The sequence below is a fragment of the Aethalodelphis obliquidens genome, unplaced genomic scaffold (assembly GCF_003676395.1).
Source record: "Aethalodelphis obliquidens isolate GAN/ISIS:26980383/991018 unplaced genomic scaffold, ASM367639v1 scaffold30, whole genome shotgun sequence".
NCBI classification, from domain to species: Eukaryota; Metazoa; Chordata; class Mammalia; order Artiodactyla; family Delphinidae; genus Aethalodelphis; species Aethalodelphis obliquidens.
In genome coordinates this window covers 13,218,889-13,236,352 of record NW_020837974.1, presented here as the reverse complement: position 1 = coordinate 13,236,352, position 17,464 = coordinate 13,218,889, and the positions used below count along the sequence as shown (strand labels likewise).

Genomic DNA, 17,464 nt, shown 5'->3' with positions numbered 1-17,464 from the left:
AGAGAGAGAGAGAGAGAGAGAGAGAGAGAGAGAGAGAGAGAGAGAGAGAGAGAGAGAGAGTGTGTGTGTGTGTGTGTGTGTGTGTGTGTGTGTACATATATATAACAATGTGAAATATTCCATTTTACTTTACAGTTCAGTGATACTAAGTACAATCACATTGTTGTGCAAGCACGTTACCACCATCCATCTCCAGAATGTTTTCATCTTCCCAAACTGAAACTCTGTATCCATTAAACACTAACTCCCCATTTTCCCTCCCCCAGCCCCCAGCTGCCTAATCACCTCTTAAGAAGTAATCATGAGCTGACAACAGGCTCGCGGGAGGGGAGAGAAAGCCTCCAAGGTGGGAGATGGAAACTAAATAACAAAGAAAAAAAGCACCTTCTGGAAACAGAACACACAGGGAAAAAACTGAAAAACAAAACATTATTAATATCCTCCAAGGGATCAGAAAACATATTGCTTCCATTAAATAAAAACAATATGCTATAAAAAGGAACTCTCAGAGAATAAAGATGAGGGCCTGGAAGCAGAATCCTGATAGCAGATATAAAAAACAGAATAGAATGGAAGGGAGATAAAACTGAAGAAAGCAAATATGTCAGAGCAAAAAGATAAGGAAAGGTAAGGAAGCAGAGAAAAGGTAAGAAAATTGGGGGTTCAGTTTAGGAGGTTTAATAATGGAATACAGTGGGAGATGCTGAAAGAGATAACTGAGAAAAAATGGGGAGGCATTATCAATTAAATATTCCAAGAAATTTTCTGAAAACTGACATTAGATTCCAGATTGAAGCCACTGGATGACCTACACCAAGGCTCATCACTGTGAATTTCCAAACTCTGCAAACAAAATGAAGATTCAAGCTTCCAGAAAGGAAAGAAACACGCAAAAGATCAGGAATCAGGACTCTTTTGTTTCTTCTAAAAAACACTGAAAGACAGAAGATAATGGAGCAAACCCATCAATATTCTGAAAGAAGGGGATATCTAACTCAATCAGGCCATCATTCACACAGAAGATTTAGGAAAAAGCTTTCTTCAGACATGGATAATCTCAAAAGATTTTATCTTCCTTGTAATATTTGTCAAGAAACTTCTAGATGTTGAGTTTCACCAAAATCAGGATGTAAACCAAGAAAGAGAGAGGCATGGGGTCCAACACAGGTGGGGGGCAAAGGAGATCTCCAGGAGGATGGGGAAGGGAGACAGGTCCACCATGGCCACCCATCACATGGGAGCGGTGTGGCTTGAGGCAGACGGGTTGAGGGTTATCGTTACCATCTCTCCTGCAACCTGACCACACTTAAAGCTGAGGGTAGATCATCCGAATAAGTCTGGTCCCCATCCTTCCCTATAATTAGATGTTCTGACCAGAGATTGACTAAGTTTGTGCTGGTTTTCCATGCCTGCAGCTTGGACCAGCTGAGGTCATTCATTTCATCCTTATGCTCTGACCTCCTCCTGAACATAGGCAGTACGCCTTGATGAGGTCCGAACCAGAAAATAGAGGACACGTCATTCCATCTGTCCAGATTTTTGCCTTCTACCCAGTACCTGGTTCACACGATAGCCCTGCCAGGTGCCCCCACTGGGGTAAGCCCTGTATTTCCCTGGGGTCATTGATGACCTAGCTGACTCCCCAGAAGAGGCTTTTGTAACTCTTAGGAAAGCACAAAGGTCAATTTCTTGTTCTTGACATGGTAGGATAACGAGTATTTATTAGTAAGTACTTTTTTTTTTTAAATAAAGGTGTCAGACAAATGAATCTATTTATGAAACAGAAACAGACTCACGGACATAGAGAACAGACTTGTGGTTGCCAACGGGGAGGGGCTAGGGGAAGGATGGAGTGGGAGGTTGGGGTTAGCAGATGGAAGCTGTTATATAGAGAATGGATAAACAACAAGGTCCTACTGTACAGCACAGAGAACTACGTTCAGTATCCTATGATAAACCATAATGGAAAAGAATATTTTAAAAATGTATATATATGTACAACTGAATCACTTTGCTGTACGGAAGAAATTAACACAATCTTGCAAATCGACTATACTTCTATTTAAAAAAAGAAAAAAAATTTAAATCAAATAAAGGAGTCAGGAAAACTAAGCAAGAAAAAAAAAAGGTATCCAGATTGGAAAGCAAGAAATAAAATCATCACTATTTGAAGAGGATATGAAAGGAGAACGGTAAGTTAGTCACTGGACTGACGGAGTTTATGGTCTCAGAGGGACGCTGGGTAGCCACCTAGGAGACAGAAGACACACAGGTGTGGAGCTCGGGGGATGGCTTTGGAGGTCACCAGAATGTGCACAGTGGAGGAGGCTGCCCAGTGTATCCTGATGGTGAGAACCATGAGTGACCCCAACTGAAGCACAAAGCCGAGGAAAAGGACGACTGAAGGACGATCAGAAGACAGTGGTGTCAGGGCCTCCAGAGGAGAAAGATGCCAAGAAGGAAGCCGCCAGCAATGTCAGATGTGGCCGGATCGGAGAAGGAAGTGCCCGCTGGATGTGGTGAGCAGTGGTTTTGCCTGACTGATTTCAGTGTAATGATGCACAAAGGTACAAAGAATTGCCTCTTACGTGGGATTAATTTAGGCCAATGTCAATATTCAAGCTGAATGAAACAAACGACTTGAAAAAACAAAAACTAAAAGGGAAAATCCCTGACTTGCCTGTGTACCCAGATCCAGAGCTACCTGGCTTTATTCACGCTTTCCCCAAGCCAGTCTTTTTTTTTTTTTTGTAAGTTCTTTAAAAACCTCTTTTTTCTTTTTTTTAATTTACTTTTTTATACAGCAGGTTCTTATTAGTTATCTATTTTATACATATTACTGTATACATGTCAATCCCAATCTCCTAATTCATCCCACCACCACCCCCCGACCACGCTTTCCCCCCTTGGTGTCCATACGTTTGTCCTCTATATCTGTGTCTCTATTTCTGCCCTGCAAACTGGTTCACTTGTACCATTTTTCTAGGTTCCACATATATATGTTAACATACGATATTAGTTTTCCTCTTTCTGACTTACTTCACTCTGTATGACAGTCTCTAGATCCATCCACGTCTCTACAAATGACCCAATTTCACTCCTTTTTATGGCTGAGTAATATTCCATTGTACATATGTACCACATCTTCTTTATCCATTCGTCTGTTGATGGGCATTTAGGTTGCTTCCATGACCTGGCTATTGTAAACAGTGCTGCAGTGAACACTGGGGTGCATGTGGTCTTTTTGAACTATGGTTTTCTCTGGGTATATGTCCAGTAGTGGGATTGCTGGGTCATATGGTAATTCTATTTTTAGTTTTTTAAGGAACCTCCATACTGTTCTCCATAGTGGCTGTATCAATTTACATTCCCACCAACAGTGCAAGAAGGTTCCCTTTTCTCCACACCCTCCCCAGCATTTGTTGTTTGTAGATTTTCTGACGATGCCCATTCTAACTGATGTGAGGTGATGCCTCATTGTAGTTTTGATTTGCATTTCTCTAATAATTAGTGATGTTGAGCAGCTTTTCATCTGCTTCTTGGCCATCTGTGTGTCTTCTTTGGAGAAATGACTACTTAGGTCTTCTGCCCATTTTTGGATTGGGTTGTTTGTTTTTTTACTATTAAGCTGCATGAGCTGTTTATATATTTTGGAGATTAATCCTTTGTCCGCTGATTCGTTTTCAAATATTTTCTCCCATTCTGAGGGTTGTATTTTCACCTGGTTTATAGTTTCCTTTGCTGTGAAAAAGGCTTTAAGTTTCATAAGGTCCCATTTGTTTATTTTTGTTTTTATTTCCATTACTCTAGAAGGTGGGTCAAAAAAGATCTTGCTGTCATTTATGTCAAAGAGTGTTCTTCCTATGCTTGCCGCTAAGAGCTTTAGAGTGTCCGGTCTTACATTTAGGTTGTTAATCCAGTTTGTGTTTATTTTTGTGTATGGTGTTAGGGAGTGTTCTAATTTTATTCTTTCACATGTACCTGTCCAGTTTTCCCAGCATCACTTACTGAAGAGACTGTCTTTTCTCCATTGTATATCCTTGCCTCCTTTGTCACAGATTAGTTGACCATAGGTGTGTGGGTTTATCTCTGGGCTTTCTATCCTGTTCCATTGATATATATTTCTGTTTTTGTGCCAGTACCATATTGTCTTGATTACTGTAGCTTTGTAGTATAGTCTGAAATCAGGGAGTCTGATTTCTCCAGCTTCGTTTTTTTCCCTCAAAACTGCTTTGGCTATTTGGGGTCTTTTGTGTCTTGATACAAATTTTAAGATTTTTTTTGTCTAGTTCTGTAAAAAATGCCATTGGTAATTTGATAGGGATTGCACTGAATCCGTAGATTGCTTTGGGTAGTACAGTCATTTCACAATACTGATTCTTCCAATGCAAGAACATGGTATATCTCTCCATCTGTTTGTGTCTTCTTTGACTTCTTTCATCAGTGTCTTATAGTTTTCTGCATACAGGTCTTTTATCTCCTTATGTAGGTTTATTCCTAGGTATTTTATTCTTTTTGTTGCAACTGTTTCCTTAATTTCTCTTTCTGATCTTTTGTTGTTAGTGTATAGGAATGCAAGAGATTTCTGTGCATTAATTTTGTACCCTGCAACTTTATTGATTAGCTCTACTAGATTTCTGGTGGCATCTTTAGGATTTTCTATGTATAGTATCATGTCATCTACAAACAGTTACAGTTTTATTTCTTCTTTTCCAATTTGGATTCTTTTTATTTCTTTTTCTTCTCTGATTGCCACGGCTAAAACTTCCAAAACTATGTTGAATAATAGTGGCGAGAGTGTACATTCTTGTCTTGTTCCTGATCTTGGAGGAAATGCTTTCAGTTTTTCACCATTGACTATGATGTTTGCTGTGAGTCTGTTGTATATGGCCTTTATTATGTTGAGGTAGGTTCCCTCTATGCCCACTTTCTAGAGAGTTTTTATTATAAATGGACGTTGAGTTTCGTCAAAAGCTTTTTCTGCATCTCTTGAGATGATCATATGTTTTTTCTCCTTCAATTTGTTAATATGGTGTATCACATTGATTGATTTGCATACATTGAAGAATCCTTGCATCCCTGGGATAAATCCCACTTGATCATGGTGTATGATCCTTTTAATGTATTCTCGGATTCTGTTTGCTAGTAGTTTGTTGAGGATTTCTGCATCTACATTCATCAGTGATATTGGTCTGTAATTTTCTTTCTTTGTAGTATCTTTGTCTGGTTTTGGTATCAGGGTGATGGTGGCCTCGTAGAATGAGTTTGGGAGTGTTCCTTCCTCTGCAGTTTTTTGGAAGAGTTTGAGAAGAATGGGTGTTAGCTCTTCTCTAAATGTTTGATAGAATTCACCTGTGAAGCCATCTGGTCCTGGACTTTTGTTTGTTGGAAGATTTTTAATCAGTTTCTATTTCATTACTTGTGATTGGTCGGTTCACATTTTCTATTTCTTCCTGGTTCAGTCTTGGAAGGTTATACCTTTCTAAGAATTTGTGCATTTCTTCCAGGTTGTCCATTTTATTGGTATACAGTTGCTTGTAGTAGTCTCTTATGATGCTTTGTATTTCTGTGGTGTCCATTGTAACTTCTCCTTTTTCCTTTCTAATTTTAGTAATTTGTGTCCTCTCCCTCTGTTTTTTTTGTTTGTTTGTTTGTTTGTTTTTTGTTTTTTTTTTGCGGTATGCAGGCCTCTCACTGTTGTGGCCTCTCCCATTGCGGAGCACAGGCTCCGGACGCACAGGCCCAGCGGCCATGGCTCACGGGCCCAGCCGCTCTGCGGCATGTGGGATCCTCCCAGACGGGGGCACGAACTCCTGTCCCCTGCATCGGCAGGCAGACTCTCAACCACTGCGCCACCAGGGAAGCCCCTCTCCCTCTTTTTGATGAGTCTGGCTAATGGTTTATCAATTTTGTTTATCTTCTCAAAGAACCAGCTTTTAGTTTTATTGATCTTTGCTATTGTTTCCTTTGTTTCTATTTCATTTATTTCTGCTCTGATCTTTATGATTTCTTTCCTTCTACTAACTTTGGGTTTTGTTTGTTCTTCTTTCTCTAGTTCCTTTAGGTGTAAGGTTAGATTGTTTATTTGAGATTTTTCTTGTTTCTTGAGGTAGGCTTGTATTGCTATAAACTTCCCTATTAGAACTGCTTTTGCTGCATCCCATAGGGTTTGGATCATTGTGTTTTCGTTTTCATTTGTCTCCAGGTATTTTTTGATTTCCTCTTTGATTTCCTCAGTTATCTCTTGGTTATTTAGGAATGTATTGTTTAGCCTCCACATGTTTGTGTTTTTTATGGCTTTCTTTCCTGTAACTGATTTCTAATCTCAGTGTTGTGGTCGGAAAAGATGCTTGATATGATTTCTATTTTCTTAAATTTACTAAGCCTTGATTTGTGACCCAAGATGTGATCTATCCTGGAGCATGTTCCATGTGCACTTGAGAAGAAAGTGTAATCTGCTGTTTTTGGATGGAATGTCCTATAAATATCAATTAAATCTATCTGGTCTATTGTGTCATTTAAAGCTTGTGTTTCCTTATTAATTTTCTGTCTGGATGATCTGTCCATTGGTGTAAGTGAGGTGTTAAAAGTCCCCCATTATTATTGTGTTACTTTCAATTTCCTCTTTTATAACTGTTAGTATTTGCCTTATGTATTGAGGTGCCCCTATGTTGGGTGCATATATATTTATAATTGTTATATGTTCCTGGATTGATCCCTTGATCATTATGTAGTGTCCTTCCTTGTCTCTTGTAAATTCTTTATCTTAAAGTCAATTTTATCTGATATGAGTATTGTTACTCCAGCTTTCTTTTGATTTCCACTCACATGGAATATCTTTTTCCATCCTCTCACTTTCAGTCTGTATGTGTCCCTAGGTCTGAAGTGGGTCTCTTGTAGACAGCATATATATGGGTCTTGTTCTTGTGTCCATTCAGCAAGCCTGTGTCTTTTGGTTGGAGCATTTAATCCATTCACATTTAAGGTAGTTATCAATATGTATGTTCCTATTACCACTTTCTTAATTGTTTCGGGTGTTTTTGCAGGTGCTTTTCTTCTCTTATGTTTCCATTAGAGAAGTTCCTTTAGCATTTGTTGTAGAGCTGGTTTGGTGGTGCTGAATTCTCTTAGCTTTTGCTTGTCTTTAAAGCTTTTGATTTCTCTGTTTAATCTGAATAAGATCCTTACCAGGTAGAGTAATCTTGGTTGTAGTTTCTTCCCTTTCATCACTTTAAATATATCGTGCCACTCCCTTATGGCTTGTAGAGTTTCTGCTGAGAAATCAGTGGTTAACCTTATGGGAGTTCTCTTGCATGTTATTTGTCATTTTTCCCTTGTTGCTTTTAATAATTTTTCTTTGTCTTTAATTTTGTCAATTTGCTTACTGTGTGTCTCAGCGTGTTTCTCCTTGGGTTTATCCTGCCTGGGACTCTCTGCACTTCCTGGACTTGGATGGTTATTTCCTCTCCCATGTTAGGGAAGTTTTCGACTATAATCTCTTCAAATATTTTCTCGGGTCCTTTCCCTCTCTCTTCTTCTGGGACCCCTATAATGCAAACGTTGGTGCGCTTAATGTTGTCCCAGAGGTTTCTTAGGCTGCCTGCATTTCTTTTCATTCTTTTTTCTTTATTCTGTTCTGTGGCAGTGATTTCCACCATTCCGTCTTCCAGGTCACTTATCAATTCATCTGCCTCAGTTATTCTGCTAACTGATTCCTTCTAGTGTATTCTTCATTTCAGTTATTGTATTGTTCATCTCTGTTTGTTTGTTCTTTAATTCTTCTAGGTCTTTGTTAAACATTTCTTGCATATTCTTGATCTTTGCCTCCAATCATTTCCCAAGGTCCTGATCATCTTCACTATTATTATTCTGAATTCTTTTTCTGGAAGGTTGCCTATCTCCCCTTCATTTAGTTGTTTTTCTGGGGTTTTATCTTGTTCCTTCATCTGGGTACATAGTCTTCTGCCTTTCCATTTTGTCTATCTTTCTGTGAATGTGATTTTTGTTCCACAGGCTGCAGGATTGTAGTTCTTCTTGCTTCTGCTGTCTGCCCTCTGAAAAGCCTCTTTTTCCTTGAATGTATGTGATAACATGGAAGTGGAGGGCTGCAGTTTCCACCTGAGCCATTCTTGACTAGCCTGAGAATGGACCATTCTACCCTCATTAAAATGATGGTTGCAGAACTTTTTCTTAATAAAAAGGGAGATATTATGCTTCACAGTTCAGAGGAGAAAAAACAATAACATTAACTTGTTTTTACTATAGGATCTTAATGTAAAACATGCATTGAAAAAAAGAGGGTGAGAACACAGGCAAATGAGCAGTTGCTTCTGGTTAGTCTCTTCAGTATTTGTTTCTGTCCAACTATATGTGCTTTTTGATAAATTCAAATGTCCCTACAAAGAGCGTGCATTACTTTTAAGATCAGAAAAAAATATTGGTAAGGCTGGAAAAACTGTTTTAATCAAATTCAAACAGAAGGTAAGCAGGGATAACAATATTAATGTTAGACAAACTAAATTCAAGGCAGGGGGAAAAAAGTATGCTTTTAAGATAAAGGGAGCATTACATAATGGTAACAACCACTGCTAATAGTGAAACCATTTAGATACAAATCTACAGTTGCCAAAGAAACTGACAACAAGATACAGAAATCAAACATTATTAGGAACACAGGAAGGAGTAGTCATTGTAGGAGGAGATGTTAAAACACCGTTATCAAAAAGACTTAAAAAAATAAACTCATAGTCTAGCTAAACACACAAAGTTGATGTCTGGCAGGAATTCAATTTCATGATTATAGAGTAGGGGTATCTTTTCAAATGTGTATAGAACATATACAAAATTTGTTAATACTAGTCACAAAGAAAAAAAATGTTAACTTCCTCTTCCAGTTAAAGAGAAGGTACTTCTAGCCTGGAAAAAATATAGAGGCTAGAGCTGGGGAAAGAAAACAGGGAAACAATATTAATGTAGACCACTCTGGGTTCCCCAGGTATCTCGGGGGACAGGGGAGGATGAATGGGAATTAACTTTATGATCAGACTGAAACAAATACCTCTTCCCTACTTTTTCTCACCCATTAAACATCTTCATTTAGACCTGAAGTGTGAACCACTGAAATGGTACTTAACCCAGTGGGTCTCAAAGTGTGGTCCCTACACCAGCAGCATCACTGGAGAACTTGTGAGAAATGCACATTCTCAGACCCACCCCAGACCTCTTGATGCAGAACTTCCTCCAGGTCAGGGTTCCAGGAGGTTCTGATGTGAAAGCATCTGATGCTAAAGGTGTATATAAATACCCCAGCTCCCTCACCCTTGAGCAGGTCAACTCTTGAGGGGTGGGTTTTACGCTGGCTTTGCCTTCCCTTCCTTATCCTACTTCCCCACTCCTCTAACGATGCACTTTACCTCCCAAATAAACGAATGCACTCAAATTTTAGTTTCAGGGCCTGTTCTGGGGGAACCCACACTAAGACATCTACTGGAGACCCCCATTCTCACAGAGCTTGTGTTCTGGTTGAGACTGACCTATTCTTCCATTTCTTCCTCTTGGGCTGGGTCTGCTGAGATTTCCTCGGGGAAAGGAGCCCCACTGGTAGTGAGTCCTCACCCCCAATTCAGTCCAGCACCTACTGTTTGCTTTCTTCTCTGGGTCTGCTAGCTGTTCTCTGCACCACCTCTGGTCACTTCGTTGCTTGCCCCCTGCTAGCCCTTTCCCAGCCCTATTCAGCTTCATCATTTACTCCCAGGCTGGGCTGTAACAGGGAAGAACAAATCTGACTCCATATTAGATCTGTTCCTTTTACTTTAACCTTTGTGCTCTGCTGCCTGTGTTTAGTCATGCTGGCTCTTCACCTTTCGTAAAAGAATGTTGTCTTTAGCCTGATATACAGGATAGCCTGTTTTCAAGGCTCTGACCTTTAAGGGTATAACACTTTTCCACTCATGTAGTGATAAAGAGTTGCAGAACAGAATAACATTTGTCTTGGAGGTTTAGAGGAACATCCTGACCTGGCCTACGTGGACAACTACAAGAACAAAGGATTCTTTGCAAACACCAAGATGTTTGCAACAAGTAATCATGGCCTTTTAAAGTGCTTTGCTGAAATCCTTCAAGGAGTTTGGGGGTTTTTTTGGCATGAGCCACCTGTCTCCTTGAATGGCCCTGCAATAAACCTTTCTCTGCTCCAAACCCTGACATGTTGGGTTGTTTGGCCTCACTGTGTCGGGCACACGAACTTGTGTTCGGTAATAGGGTGAGACTCACAGAGGGCTGGCTACCAGCCACGCCCTGTGAAACCAAGTCCTGCCCGGTACTGGGAGTCCAGCTATGAAAGGCACAGCGATCTCATGTGCTATGTGCTACAGGAGGATACAGGGAGCTGAGGCAGCACAGAGCAAGGGTCTTAGGATGTCAGCAAAGGAATCTCCCAGGAAGTGACACAGAGGGGACACCCGGGGGACGAGAGGGATTTAGCCAGCAAACGGAGGGGGGGAAGTAGGAGTCAGGATTCCCTGCAGAGGGTTTGGAAGTACTTCTGAAGCCAGAGGTCTGCAGGGGCACACAGAGAGGCTGCAGAGAAGGCCACTGTGAGCCATGACTTTGCCAGCTGACTTAGAGGCTTCAGGGAACTGAAAGAACCTCCTTCTCCCAAGAAGACTCTCCACGTAAGTTTTAAAATAAGAATGTGAAAAATCCAGCAATGACCCATGAGTCCTCAAAATTTGGAGGCCCGGGAGATGGTGGTGCCCTGATGGGTGTAATGCTGGGTCCAGACCCACTCACACACTTCAGTGGTAACCATCAGCTGGTTCAGAAGGGTCCGGGGGCCGATGAAGCGTGAGCTCATTGGAGCTGCTGAAGACATTCAGGTTTCCATCAGGACCCATGACACTGTCCTGCCTCTTCCTCACCCTCTCCTGACTGGGGAGCACGGGGTCATCTTCTACTGATCACACCGAGAGCAAGGGGTTCAGCTTGCTCCTCATCTTCCAGTTGCTCTGAAGATAAGCCTCCCTGGCCTTAAGCACGCACACTGGCTGCCTTTCTTTGATGTCATCGGCTAGTGCGCGTTTCTCCCTGCAGTGAATTTTTTAGGCTGGGATCCAACACAAAGGTACAATTGGCCAAAGCAACCCCCCTACCACCACTTTCACACGAGGCCTCCGTCTCCGAGGACTTCAAAGGAGTTTTGATATTGTCATATAACAAATACAAAAAGTATTTGTTATATTTTTTAATGGAGCCATCATTCCTAGTAGAACTGAACTCCTAAAGACCTGCAAACCCTGTGCCTTTCTACCGACAGTCACTTTGGGCACGGTGGCCCAGAGGGGAATTCTGACGTATGATCAACAGTTCCCATCACAAGACAGAATTTCCCTTTTTCTTCTGCCTCTGGCGAAAGGACCAAGGAGATGGGATGGGGGGTGGGGATCGCGGAGGTATTCAGCTCTTCAATGTCACCTGCTTCCGGTAATATGAAGAGGGGACATGAGTCCAGACACATAACAGTAGTTTATTCTTCAGAGCCCTAGAGGACTCAAGGACTAATTAACTAGTGTTTACCTGGATTTCTTCCCCCAAAACGGGCCCCCATTCTCCAGCTATGCCCCAGGGACAGGAGACACAGTCACTTGGGCTCAGGATGGAATGAAAGTGACCCTTCCCCCCGCTCACATCGTGTGCTTGCACTGTCTTCTCCAACAATTGCACGCAGGTTGGCGGCCCCATACCTTCATCACTGTTGTCATCCACCAGGATGATTTCCTTCAGCAGGTGGGTCGGTGTGTGGTTGACCGCGCTGTGAACTGACCGCAGGATCACCGACAGGGCCTCGTTCACGAAGATAAATATGATGGATATCTGGGGCAGCTCCTCGGAGAACTTCAGCTCCTTACACCTGGGGGAAGACAGCAGGGGACAGCAGAGTCAGAGGAAGGAGCAAAGCACAGGCACTGTGGCTGCACACGGTAAGGCCGTCAGCCCAATCCTGGTACACGTCCTCCCAAGGTGAGAATCGTTGGTTCCCTCTTGGCCTCTCTGGGCTAATATCTGAGAATAAAACCTAAGGAGGAGACAGTTAAGAAATCCAGCTCCACTTCTCCCAAATGTACCACCCCACAGGAAGGAGGAGCATCAGTCTTGGGCACACATCGCCTGTCTCCCAGGCTGCCACGCCCACACGCACCCCCTGGTCTCACTTCAGTGCACACCTTCCCGACTTCCCACTCCAGGCTCCCGCATTTCCTACCTCGGAGCCCACTTTGCTGCCTTCTGGGCAACTGCCTCACCCCCATCACTTCTCATCCAGAGGCAGCTGGGAGATGATGTATAAATACTCCAGCTCCCTCAGCCCTTGAGGTGGTTGACTCTGAGGGGTGGGTTTTACACTGGCTCCCAGTTTCCCCCCATGGGATTAAGCTCCATCACCCATGGTAGCAACCTGCATAACACCCTCTTAGGGGGACACCTTCCCTTCTCAGTCCTACTTCCCCTTAGTGGTGCCCTTTTCACTGCCCATATAAACGCATGCACTCAAATCTTTGTTTCAGGGTCTGCTTCCGGGAGAACCCAAACTAAGACATCTCTCGGACCTACCCAGTACCCAGCACTGTACAGGAGACCTTTGCTCTCATGGAGCTTACACTCTGGGAAAAGACATGAAACACACATGAAATGTATCATCATCAAGGAAGAGGGGCCTCTACCTGCTAGGACTGTGCTGCCTGACACACCCTAACTCTTCTTGCAAGCGTTCCTAGAATCTCCCTGGGGACTGGAAATGTGACCACCTGCCTAAGAGGTCCTCTCTTCTAATATCCAGCAACTCCCCCATACCTGAAGACAGGGTGAAAGAGAAGAATGTTTTTCAGCCAGGCTGGACTCAGGGGCGTAGGGCTTGGGCCTCCCTGGGGGCGCCCAGTGATGTAAGAGATGACTGGTACCCAGGGAACCGGCTCTGCATGACTCAGTGATGGAAGCACCAGCACTCTGGCCCGGGGAATGTGGTTTTATGCATAGTCTGAGCCGCATCAGAAATACCAAGTGCAAACAGAGCAGAATGGAATACAGAGCTAGTGCATTTCAATGCATCCCCCGCCTCTCTGTGTGAGACTGTACAGCATACGGCACAATGCGTTCCAGAGCAAAACAAAGGGAATGGAGTGAAAGGGAAGCAGCACTGAAGAGATAGCAAGAAATACAGCTGTTTTGTTATGCTGAACAGCTTGGGCTGTGTCGGGCCATATTAATCATGTAGGCAATTTTCAGAAGAAAATAAAGTTTTGCTACAATATACATTTGTGTCTCCTAGAGGAGACCATCCGGGGATCCACTGATCACGCAGCCTCATGTTTACCTCGATGCTGTAAATTCACTTCTGGGGCTGTCGAGGAGATTAGAATGGTTATTGATGGGCTCACGGGCAGTTGGCGGGGATCATCTCATTTACTGCGTGGTGAGCCGGGGGAGGAGGGCGCATCCCGGAAGGTCCCTCGGAGCCTCCCTGACAGGGCCGGCAGCCATCCTGAGCCTGGCAGGCTAGCAGCTGCTCCTCAACATACACGCGAGCACCCCGCCCGTACACACGTACCTACTCTGACATGCACTCCTGGGCCTGGTTTCCTTCTTTCTTTCTTTCTTTTCTGGCTGCACCACTCGGCATTTGGGATCTTAGTTCCCTGACCAGGGATCGAACCCGTGCCCCCTGCATTGGAAGCGGGGAGTCTTAACCACTGGACCACCAGGGAAGTCTCAGGGCCTTTTGTTTTTAAACAGATTCTGGCCCTTGAAATTAAGAAGACAAAAAGGCCAAACTGCATCGTACCAGCACCGTCTTCTCCAGCTACAGGTAATGGGGTCAGGCTGCCATTAAGGCTGAGTGGCGGGTTAAGCCTCTTGGCCAGAGAAGGCAATTCCCTCTGCTGAGATGGGACTCGTGGGCCCCCGGTCCTGCCCCTTCACGGTCAAGGTGGCCATTCAGTAAATCGTGGGGGAATCTCAGAAGCAAGAAGCTCTCTGCCACACACTGAACCTGTCACCCTGGGCACAGTGCTCATGTTTCTTTCATCTCTAAAGCTGTCAGAATAACCCTCACTGTATTTAGCTCTAGCTGCCTGGCTAAGGTCCTCATAAGGATCTGGTGAGACCAGCCTTTAAGAGCCCTGGGAAAATGCAATGTACCAACCGATGGAAAGACCAGCCTGCCTGCCCGGCCCCTCCATCCTCCCTCCTGCCTCCTCTGATCCCTTTTGTAGATTTCCCATTACCATGGGCCAGGCTTCCAGAGTTTTCATTCAACCCAGACCCTGCAGGACCCAGCCAGGACTCTGCTCCCCAAAAGGGCTCCGGGCTCCAACCTCGCCCAGCTCACAGCGATTCACCTTTCCTGTGCCCAACATCTCAGGGTTTCCCAATAGGCAGACAATAGGAACACGGTCATTATGAAAATCAACATGGTTTTGTTGCTCTACAGAGGCAGACTCTACCTTAAAAAAACCTCTAAGCCTGGCTTATGGCCTGATATGCAGGAGTGGCCACAGTATGCTGGACAGATAGAAAACTGAGGCCGTAAGCACCTGCTGTAAAGAGGAGACATAGACTGAAACATACATTACTTCCGATCAGACACCCAATGCCCAAGGCAGCAGATGAGTGCGGGAAGGGAGATTAAGGATGGATGATGAAAAGGAAACAGGGAGGCCACACAGGCCTTAGAAATACTAGAGACTGCACAGAGGAAGAGAACAGGTACGGCTCCTGCCCCTGGAGTTGATGCTGGACCAATCCTCCCTGTGGCCCGATGATGCTCAGATGGCGCTTCCAAACCACACAGATCTGAGTATCCCACACCCTGCAGACTAGGGCTGACGTGAAAGAAGCATCCCCCCCCGCCCCCCGCCATTTCCGAGTTCCTGCAGAGCTGACCAGGTGGACGGTGCTCAGTGCCAAGGTGCTGTGCAATGGCCCACAGGCAGGCAGATTTTGGGAAGGGAGCCGTCAGCTCAGCTCAGCATCCAGCCTTGTCTTTATATCATGGAACGTACAGAATCAGATACGTTTCCTGCCTCCCGACTGCAAAATCCAGGTGAATGAGAGAAACCCGGAAGGTCGTGTGGATAAAAGAACAGGTTCCAGATTTGAAAGATACCTGGGGAGAGGCCGGCATGCCACAGAAAATGCAAAATAACTAAAAATCCACAGGGCTTTGTGTGTGTCCTCTAGAAACAGACCCAGAGATGGGTCCCAGAAATCACACATTTGCTTTCAATAACTAGTCAGTAAGAAATAAACAATCTTGGGACTTCCCCGGTGACGCAGTGGTTAATAATCCCCCCGCCAATGCAGGGGACACGGATTCGAGCCCTGGTCCGGGAAGATCCCACATGCCTCAGAGCAACTAAGCCCGTGCACCACAACTACTGAGCCTGCGCTGTAGAGCCCGCGAGCCACAACTACTGAAGCCTGTGCGCCTAGAGTCCGTGCTCCGCAACAAGAGAACGCACCACAGTGAGAAGCCCGCGCACCGCAATTAGAGAAAGCCCACGCACAGCAATGAAGACCCAACGCAGTCATAAATAAATAAATTTATAAAAGAAAGGAAAGAAGTAAACAATCTTTTGTCTGAAAGAAAATGGTTGGTGGGAAAGCTATCTTAAGGTCTGGATCAATTCTAATCAAAGCTCCAGGCCAGGAGGGGAGCTACAAAGAAATTCGAGACCAGGTTCCTCTCCTCAAAGGGCTAACGAGGGACCAGATTCTGTGAAGCTGTCCTCACAGAGAAAAGACGGCAGAGACCAATAACCAACCACATGACGTCTCTTAGACACCTTACCACTGTTCATCTGTCTATCTGTCCGGGAGGCCTTCTTGAACTCCGGAACTGCCTAAGGGTAACCACTGTCCCCCCTCCCTCATCCTGATCACCCCAGAGTCACTGGCATTGACTTCACTTAGCACCAAAAGTGCCCGTGCTCTTCCTTCACTGATGCTGAGTAAGAAGAGTTTGGGAGACTGGGCCGCCTCTGGGAACGCACTAGGGAGTCAAGTGCCACGATCAAGGGTCAAGGTCTCCAGCAGGGAAGAAATCAAAGCCCAAGGAGACGCCCACGCCCTCTCAGAAGCAGAGCCCTGCCCACGAACACCTCTGAGGGAAACAAGTTCTATGACCCCAATGTGATACAGGTAAGAGGTATCAAAACACACTTGTGACCTAGTCTGCCAACCTGGAAACAAAAAGAGGACCCCAGGGCTTCCCTGGTGGCGCAGTGGTTGAGAGTCCGCCTGCCGGTGCAGGGGACATGGGTTCGTGCCCCGGTCCGGGAGGATCCCACATGCCGCGGAGCGGCTGGGCCCATGAGCCACGGCCGCTGAGCCTGCGCGTCCGGAGCCTGTGCTCCGCAACGGGAGAGGCTACAACAGTGAGAGGCCCGCGTACCACCAAAAAAAAAAGAGGACCCCAAAAGATCCCCATCATTGTAAAAATATTTAGATGCAACCTCTAGGAGACCCAGAAGATCACAGATAATAATGTTGATGATAATAACCAACTCTTCATAGTACAGGTGCCAACAACTGCTGGAAGCTTCCCTGTGCTGTACTATCTCATTTAGCATGAACAACGATCCTATAAGGTAGGCAGTATTTTCATCCTCATTTCACAGCTGAGGAAACTGGGGCACAGAGAGGTGAAGTCACTTGCCCTAAGTCACACAGCAAGTCTGAAATGCTGCAGGGGTGCCTGGACGTGAACATCACCATCTGACTTTTAGACTCTTGCAAACGCCCCTGCGTGCCCAAGGCAGGGTGTGGTAGCTACACAATTTCCAGCCCAGCCCCTTCCTAGCTAGGGGGACTTGGCTAACTGGTTTGGTCTCTCTGAGCCTCAGCTTCCTTTTCTCTGCCCTAAAAGCCCCAACGAGGTGGCGGTCCTCCGTGTCCAGCTGCACCATACCCAAGGGCTGCTGGGAACACAGTGCAGACCAGGAGAGGTCCCTTCAAGTGGGACAGATGAGCAGAAGCCAGCTTCATCATCCCCAGGGGCTGATAAGGCTGGTGGGAATGTGGGCCAATCTCCTAGTGTTCTGGCTACGAATCTGGGCAAGGGGCCAATTGAGTGCTGGTCTCCGAGGAGTTACCAAAGTCTTTTAACTGAAGACCCCAAGCAAAGGGAGGCCACGTCTGCTCTCAGCCACGCCAGGACATTGCCAAGGTTCCGCTGCTTATGAACCACTTCTGTCCTCATGCACTCAGGCCCATCTCTGTGGGTCCCCACCAGCCCTCAGGGCAGAGGCAGGGAACCCCAGGACCTATAAGGCTGGGTGTGGAGGGTGCACATGTGTGTGCTCAGGATGGTAGGTGGGGCTGTCCCGAGGGCCTGAGCCCAGGCTCCAGTCCTTGCCCCTGGTCCCCCTCCTGGTCATCAGCTCCTGGGGTCCCACCTAAGGTGAGGGCTCCC

The 17,464-nt window shown here is 45.2% G+C and overlaps 1 protein-coding gene across 1 annotated transcript in view; it reads right to left on the bottom strand.

The window, feature by feature from the left end:
• Positions 1-17,464, bottom strand: part of GALNT17 (polypeptide N-acetylgalactosaminyltransferase 17) — a 447,358-nt gene that overhangs the window by 212,168 nt on the left and 217,726 nt on the right. Inside the window, exon 3 of the mRNA XM_027126204.1 lies at positions 11,742-11,908. Coding sequence (XP_026982005.1) covers positions 11,742-11,908 — 167 coding nt within the window. The remainder of the gene's footprint in view (positions 1-11,741; positions 11,909-17,464) is intronic.